Source organism: Mytilus galloprovincialis, chromosome 10, assembly GCF_965363235.1.
Source record: "Mytilus galloprovincialis chromosome 10, xbMytGall1.hap1.1, whole genome shotgun sequence".
Classification (NCBI taxonomy): Eukaryota; Metazoa; Mollusca; class Bivalvia; order Mytilida; family Mytilidae; genus Mytilus; species Mytilus galloprovincialis.
This window is the reverse complement of record NC_134847.1, coordinates 89,886,709-89,895,977: the sequence shown is the minus strand read 5'-3', so window position 1 is coordinate 89,895,977 and position 9,269 is coordinate 89,886,709. Positions and strand designations below refer to the sequence as shown.

Here is a 9,269-nt window from a genome sequence, read left to right as displayed (position 1 = left end):
TGATTTTCGAGTGATTCTTTTATAAATTTACATCGTTTCAATGTATGATTTGTAAAGAAAATGATATAGAAACACTTTAACAGACAATACAGAAACTGACCTAATTTTTCATTCGACATCTTGGGATGACCGTAAATGCAGTTACGGTCATCAGCTTTACCCCAGTGATCAGTATTGTACAGGCTGATTTATCCGTATTAGGGCTGATTTGCTCATATCATTTGATAAATTATAAAATGTTATAAATGCAATCATTATTATTATAATTCTCACCTGTTTTTGATATGCGAATTGTTAATCAATAGATAAATGCGATACATAAACATTTGTTAATTTAGTTATAAGATCAATTTTAATTTCTTTCTTTTGTTTTTGCTATGACGTTTTATAACATATTTCCTATGTAGCATACACTGTATATTATAACTAACTCGACGTTATATAGATATTGTTTTAACTGTTACTGAATTAAATGTTAAAACGTGAAAACAGTTTTATTGGGGGATTACACTCGCTTTGGTTCCTACTTAATTTAAGGGCTCAGGGATCAACATAATTTGTTCTTGGCTCTTTTGAGCAATGTTTTGGATTCCACTTAAGGGACACCTAGTTTCTAAGATAGGGAATTGGACTTATGATACATTAGCTTTAGGATCAAGGGGAACTGTCCTGCCCGTGTTTTAACACCAGTTTTAAATCAAATGCAAATTTGTGTAATGTTTCTTTTCGTATCTACTTATAGTTCTTTGAAAGATTTCTGAAGAGATTGCAAGATGCATTTCCGAGAGAAGAAGGTCTGAAATCTAAAAGTACCATAAACCTTTTGAAATATCTGTTAAAAGTTGACCGAAAAGGTAATTTTATTGCTTCGTCTTTATGTTCTGTTTATAAAAATAGCAAACAGATGCAAAATATACTAGTATTCACTGCACTATATATAATTAAATCTTAATCTTAATGTTAAATAAACTCGCACCAAGATATATATAGTCCACCTTATTAGGTTCATTGTTGATATGGCAGTAGGTATATCGTTGCGTTTTTACTTTTTATATTGTACTATTTTGTCATTCATTGTAAAAACGATGAAGTTTTGTTAAATTACTGACCACGGGCATGCAATGTTAGGAATCTAATATATATAATTCTAATTTTCGTTGTACTCATAGCATATTTGTATTAATTTGCATCAAATTCATATACATATACATACTTTTGAAAGACCCGATTGCTGGTGTAAAGCTGTCCGATTTGAAGAGGATAACTGATTTGTTTGGTCCAATCAAAAAGCAGGACGTCAGATGTGAATTGATACGTCAGGTATATACATTTGTGTGATGATTTTGTATCTTATGTTTGATAGTTTACTCTTGCAACATTTTGGCGGAAACCTTATATTATGTTTTTGTATATACTTTGATAAAACTAAAAATATATTTTGGTCAGGTCAAATATGAAGAAGCTAACATTTTGGTATATGAAAAGGAGCAATTGCTTTCTCTTAGTCATTGTCATAGGTATACGGATACATAAGACCAAGTGCGTAGATACTCAAGATTGTTGTCTTTGAACGACAAGAGCACATGCATATATTTTAGTTAAATGCTATCAATTTAATAATACAGTTTACTTGTTTAATATTTTGTAAATAGACTATTTTGACTGGTAACGAACCTATTCTAACATTGAAATGGACACGCCTATCTTGTATATACGATACTTAATTATGTATATAAGATGGACTAATATAGTATGTAAACTGTTATAATACTTTCCCCTCTGCAATTTCTCATGATAGGGGGAACTAGCTGTCAAACTCATGTTCACCAAATTCTCATATTTGATTTATTACAATGTAAAACATTGATCCAAATTATTAAAAGTCTAAATAAAACAATAAACATGGCACAGGCATGAAAATACGTAACTTCGTTTCGTGTGTATTTGAGTCTAGGCGCCATCTAATTATTTATCGAGTTGACCTCTATAGTCATCCGATGACCATATAAGCGATGTAAACATAACTATAGGTAAAAATAGATTAAGCAAACATATGCTGTTGAATTATTCAATTCAATTCTATTCAATTTCATATTGCAGATAAAAAAAATGTTTATCATCGTTTTTACCTCAATTAGAATGTTTATTTGTGGATCAAATCAGTCAATCAAATGATTTAACTTTGTTTCACTTTCAATGTTGACATTCTCTTCCTTTAAATATCTTTACACATACCATTCACGTGTTATCCGTCTCAAGCTAAGGGGTTAAACTAAAGTTCACATGAATACGAATTCACTGAGGTCGAGTTATTCACTTTTAATTTAATAAGTCATAATCAATGTTTTTTTGCTTTTTTTTTTACAAATTTGAACCTTATTGGCTACTAAAAAGGAAGTATTATTTCACTATTTGTATTTCATTACTGATTGAGCCAAAAAAAAAATATTAGGTTTTTTATATATCTCGTGGCTAGTGCCCCTTTAAGGGAAAATATAAAATTTAAATGCGTCATATTTTCCATGAAATAGCGCGGTAAGAGCAATGCTTTACATTTACTTACATTTTGAATAACAAATACAGATTTCGGTATAGTTTGTTTTACAGTTGGTGCTATTCAAATAAACTCGTGAGGACGATTCATGTGCATAATTGTCATATAACCTCATCATTTTGTCTATCATTACATAAGAACTATTCATGCTCCTAAAATAAAAATGTAGAGAGGCCAATTCTTCAATAATATAAGCAATTTATCTGCGTAAAGTAGTATTGTGCATGTTCGTTTTTATCGTTTGTTTGTGTACAAATACGCACTGTCTTGTATTTAAAAGCTTTTGGATTTTTCAGTTTAACAATTGCAAACGTATTCGTAGTATTATTTCTACATAGCATAGAGACAAACGGTATAATTCAAAATTGAAATTAAGATAAAGATAAGGGAGTACATTAAAGGTTTAATTTTCAGGTTGAATATAATATGCTCTCTTAAGTATTTGGCTATAGATTCTTTTCAAAACGTCATGACTTCATCCTTGCCTAGCTAAGGAAAAAGTAAAACACAAAAATACTAAACTCCAAAAACATCAATTTTTAAAAGAAAGCGTTTAATCAAATGGCAAAATCAACAGTTTTTTAACTCATCAAACGAATTGATAACATGAAATCGGAACAAAAGAGCTAAAGTCACGTAGTGCAAATTTTATGCATAACATAACTAGCATGTTGCCATGTTATTTTATTATTTTTCCTCACTTTATTTTTATTATACAATTGTTGTTTTATTATTCAGTTACATCTATTAACAAAAAGATCCCTGAAGGCACGAGACAAAGACAAAAGAACCAAATCAAGGTAATTGAGTAAGGTAGAAGATTTTGATCATTTCATGCGCTTTATTTCACCAAAAGCCATCCAATCAATTTCATAAATTTCTTACTATAAACATTATAAGTGATGAGATATTGAGAGGTACATAGTTCAGATAAATGAGAAATAGATTCTGCAAAGGCTTTCATAAATAATCAACATTTCTTGTTGCAAAATCCTGCTGTTCATCAAATGCCTGAAATATATAACATAGATACTAGAAAGATGCTAGAAATCGGTAATTAAAAGATATAACTTGAATAACTCGATATTGCTTTAACGCGTCATGAACTGATATGTTTTTATGGCGGTTAGGGTTTTTGGCATCAATTACAGTTTGAAACTATCTATATTATAGAGGTTTCAGATTTTTTTTTAAAAAGGCAATAGTAGAACAGCGCGATTCACTTATTATAAATCGGTTTAATTTTTAAAAAATCGGGTCACAAACGTAAACTGAGGTAAAGACATTAACTATCAGAAAAAATAACAGAAACACCGAAGTTTAACAAACCCATACTCCAACAAATAAAAATGGACTATTTGATTACAACTGCTATAGGCCTGACTTGGTACAGGACATAATTAATAGAATGGTTGGTTGAACCTGTTTTTATGTCTAGTCAAACTTCCCGCTTATATGACCATGTTGCGATTGGGATTTTATAAAACTTAAAACACCATTTCTATTTATTAGTTGGTTTGTTGGAGATATGACTCGAGAAGAAGCCGAAAAATGTTTATTGGCTACGGACTGTAAAGATAAAACCTATCTCGTAAGGTTGGTACTTGCGCTTATCATCTAGTTAGAAAAATGTATTAATGATTAAACCATCTTATAGTTAATAAATCCATATATCTTGCAACACAATATTTACGTGGGTGAACAAATGTGGTTATATCGTACGGCAGTTAAATTTGCTAAAGTGTTGCAATAGTTTAGTGGCGCAGGTTGTAAAAATTCGCGACCGTAGCCATCTTTGGTTTCAATTCCATATCTCGTGTGAATGGGTGCCATACTGTTTGCATGTACAATGCTCTGTTCAAAAGCTCTCAAAAGGTTCAGTTACGAGATGAAATTTGCCTCCTATACATTACACAACAAGTACTCTTCATCCAGTGGCAATCAAATAAGATAACCCATGTTAAACAGTTATATTCAACACTGAATTTCCTGAGAAAAATTAAAACCTTGAACAAACAACTGGAGTATTTTATAACATACGACCAAAACGATCTTTCTCAAACACTTATTATTGTCTCATTAACCTATTATATCGTTTTGGTAACTCATCAAATTTTACTGTTATAACGCAATGATAAACTTCTATTATACAAGTGGCACTATAAATTCATCTTTAAATTCGGCTCTTTCTTCAAATAAGGATTCATAATATTACAGGTTTTTTTTCACTGGTTCCATCTCGTAATAACGTAAATTGTTCCGTATTTATTGGCTTTTACAATTAATTTTTTTAAACGTGCGTTTTTCAGTTATACTTTTCTATCTTCATTTGATACTTTCACGCATGAGTTTTATTTTATAAAAGGTTTTGTTTTTGAAGGATAAGTGGTACAGATGGAGAAGATGGAGATTTTGCTCTGTCTGTGAGACACGATGATCATTGTCATCATCTGAAAATACAGGTATTATTAAAAAAGAGGTCTAGGTATTTAAAATCAAACCGTCTCTCTTTTCAAACTTACAAGTATACCTATTACAAGGCAAAGGATAAAAGTAGTAATTGATATGAACTTAAAGTTATAAGTCGTAAGTGTACTAAAAAATAGATCAACTCGTTTTGAAAACACGAGTTTGAACAAGCTTGATGTGTCAATGTGTTTAAACATCCAAAAATAAGAAAAATGCAATCTTCTGCAGTTTTTACGTCGATTTATTCATGTATTAGATATTTTCCAAGTTAAATTAAATAATTTATTATATTTCTTATCTCATCAACCCAGTTTTGTATGGATTACATATAAATGGATATAAAGATCTGTTATCTATGCAATTATTAGTTTTTGCCCTATTGTATATTTCATCGATTCTTTTTTAATTACTAAATACTTTAACTGTGGTATATATGCATCAATATCTTTCCTTTTTCATCTATATACCAGTAAATACGACGAAGGTTTGCTGCGTTCTTGACTTTTTATAATAATTAATATACAGTTACATGTGTGCTTAGAAAGCATAACTTAAAACACACAATTATAAGATAACTCATTATTGACATTTGCATTTTATACTGTCTATATCATTCCTTTCCTATACATTTAAATACTAGGATGCTGCATTGTAAAATGAAGCTGATAATTGGTTTTAGTCAAAATTATTACATTGTTAAATAAATAAATTTGGTGTTTTTACTGTCTTTTGATTGGTTAAAACTATTAGTTTTATTTTCAATGTTGTCAATTTTGATGGCGACACGCCCACTCTGACGTTGTGTATTCATACGCCAACATGTGTGTACGTTGTTATTGTTAATATAAATAATATAAAAAGTTCTTTGGGCCTTATTTTTGATAGAAATTTATTTATAATGAATGGCAATAATTTATTTTGATTTTATTGAACCATAAAACTAATTTTTGACTCTTCACATTTTACATAATCCGCTTCGCGGATTATTCAAGGTGAAGAGTCAAAAATTAGTTTTATGGTTCAATAAATTCAAAATAGATAATAGCCATTCATTAAATAAATGACAATTTTAATTGTCTTTTATAAATAGGGTAATCCAAAGATAGCTCTGTCTGAATCTCCATACAATGCTCGTTTAAAATTTGCTGGACGTGAGTTTTCGTCTTTACCGGAAGTGATTGATTACGTCACATACGAACAGGAAATAGAAATGGACACAGAAGATGAAACTGGGGACTTTCACAGCTGTTCAAAAGTGATATGCCTCCTAGTTTTCACTAAATCTCCACTGAATGGTGCTATGATAGGCTACGAGAAAACAAAATGAACAAAATACAAATACTTAGTGTCTACTCAAACATTATCAGACATATTTCTATAATTGCTGTATATTGTTTTATTGTTTCATTTTTTAAATGCTTTGTTTTCCATTTTTTTCCTTATGTGTTAACTTCAGTTTGACTGGTATGAAATCAGTCGCTTATGAAAATGGAAACAACACGTTGTAAATGGCCTAAGTGCTTAATGTAAGGTTGCAATCGTCCATCCATAAGAAATGTCGAACCTAGACGTTTTGACTGTTGTGCCGTCTTTTATATATTTTGATCTCAAGTATATCTGTTGAAGGTTTGTATCATTTTCCATCTGATTTGTTTATTCAGTTCACATTGTGGGCAGTTCTGAATTCACTTTTTAAAGATTATATATTCCTGTTAATCATACTTGATGTTCACTTCAGTGGCAGCTACATTCAATCTGTTTATATAATCAATTCTATAGAATCAACTTTAATGCATCTTTTAAGTAGAGACAATAGATAGTTTGGCATACAAACTTATTGTTTTAGGGTCAAAAGTATGCTGATCAAACAATTATACTTAATGAAAATTTTATGGTATGCCCCATTATTTAAAATTTGTTAAATAGTTTTCTCACTGGCAGTCATACCACTTCTACCTGTATCTATACTGAGATTTATAGCAATTTCCTCTGTGATTCTTCTAACAAGACGGCACTGCATTTGCAATATAGAGGCATTTATTACTTTCATGTATATAATCAACTTTTACTTCATGTTTTAATAGTGTGCATGTAGACATTGAGAAAATATGTTTTGCAGTCAATACATTTTCATTTTGATCTGATGACTTTGAAAAAGAAATATCATCTGAAATGTTCCACTAGATTTGTATATGATGTCACAAATAGCAATTAGGGCTTATTTTAATATGTGTAATTTGTGAGTATAAGTTGTTTTAGTATATTGATAGTGGATTTCGTTGATGTTAATTGAATAATAAGTATTTGTTGTTTACACCCTCATTCTTTGTATTTTTGGATAGTTGTCTCATTGAAATCATACCACATACCTTTATTTATATATAGTATAAATCTTTGGCATTATAAATACTCCTTGAATCATGAATACTATATAACAGGTAACTTTCCGAGACCATTCGAAATCTTTGAGTTCGTTTATATTCCGTCATAAACTTCGGTGTAAGTTAATTCGTCCGTCGAGGGGAATCATCACTTCCCTTCAATGTTGACCGAACTATTCGGCAACTTAAATCATGGTAACTGTTAAATGTGATTACAACCTATGGAATACACATTATCAAGATTCTCCTGCTTAATAACGACCTCAAAGATGCTTGTTGAACTTATGAAAGAAAGAAAAAATTCAGGAATGTCCATATATCTAGTAAATGATGCAAAAAAGCACTCATAATTGACGACTTTTTCTGGTGAGGGACATAACTCAGAAACTGCTTATTTACCATTGCTCTTCTTGTACTGTTTCTAAAATGTAACCGTCGGAAATATTACTATATGGCATTTTTATTTTACTCAAATTTAACAGATTAAATAGCAAATAATTTTCAACAGGACTTATCCAAAAACTAATCAATAAAAAACAAAATTTAAGATGCGGGAAAATTTCCTTTTACAATTACTTAATTGTTTTTGGACGAAGTTTTGATATTTTGTATTTAAAATAATATCTCAAGAAAATGTCGTTTAAATGCAAGATATCTTTACAAGTGGACAAATAAACACTAATAAGCGTTTACATTATACTAAGTCTTCCTACAATGACAGTTTAACAAACCAACGGACACGAAATACTTTTAGTCAAACCAAAGACCTGTTTATTGTGATACAAATCATGACATATACAATAAATATTTTGAAAAATTTGAAAATAAATATTACTCAAAACTTACTTATACCAAAATATTGACTAAATGTTTATTTATTTTACAATTGTTTTTTTTTTTTTATTGTTTTACATGTATATATACAATGTATATTTATATATATAGTTTATTGTGTTTGCGATAAAGAAATGAAATTGAAGATATAGACAGTCTTCATGTTTGCTTTATTTTTTTGATATTAATAAATCGTTGATATTTGTAATTACTCGCCATATCCAATTTCCATTTGCAGGGGAATGTTTATACAAACAACGGTACGTTGCCGGCTCATCTGCATTTTCGACGAACAGTTGTCCATTAAGTTGACAGAAATCCTGTCCGTAATGAAAGAGGGTCTTCAGAAATGGTGTGAAACTGTTTACTTGCATTGGGGTATCAACCATGTGTGGATTCTAAAAAAACTCTAAAAGAACTTCTGGAAAATAAGCTCCATCAAAACTTTTGATTTTTCAACCCTGAATACCACCATTCCCCATTTGAAATTGAAAAATCGTCTAAAAGAAATAATCAATAATGCTTTTCTACGTAAAAATGGTAACATACGCTATAAATTTATTACTTTCAAATACAATACGGCATATTTTGTTAATAGTGAACAAAAAGGTAAAACATGCCGCACAGAGAAACAAGTGCTCATATGCTGGAGTTTCTTATTGACAACATATTTGTTGAATTTTGAGGTTGACCTTTTTAACAAATTGTCTTGACATACGCGGTCAACTCAGTACCAGAATCTATGACAAACACAAGACGATTTTATTTTGAAATTATCAATTTCCACCACTTTAGTAGAAATATACCAACTTCATCTGCATATGGGATATACATTTCCCTACTTTTCGGTATTGAAGAGCTTGCTGCTGCTATTCATACTTTATTAAACTTCACCAATGTTTGAGCAGAAAGTTGATAAAACTGGGTAATGTCTCGTCTCGTCCTTTTTTCTAAAAAAAAGTAAATCGGAAGATACCAAGACCTTGTTGATAAACATTCCGTATCAACTGCACAAATAATACACGATGGTC

The 9,269-nt window shown here is 30.2% G+C and overlaps 1 protein-coding gene across 1 annotated transcript; it reads left to right on the top strand.

Moving 5' to 3' along the window:
* Positions 1-748: 748 nt before the first annotated feature.
* On the top strand, positions 749-8,367 carry LOC143048729 (uncharacterized). Its single transcript, XM_076222588.1, has 6 exons — positions 749-854; positions 1,223-1,320; positions 3,293-3,354; positions 4,067-4,150; positions 4,935-5,016; positions 6,114-8,367. Exons 4-6 carry the CDS (start codon positions 4,083-4,085, stop codon positions 6,348-6,350), a joined length of 387 nt encoding a protein of 128 aa, XP_076078703.1. The 5' UTR covers positions 749-854; positions 1,223-1,320; positions 3,293-3,354; positions 4,067-4,082; the 3' UTR covers positions 6,351-8,367.
* Positions 8,368-9,269: the final 902 nt, after the last annotated feature.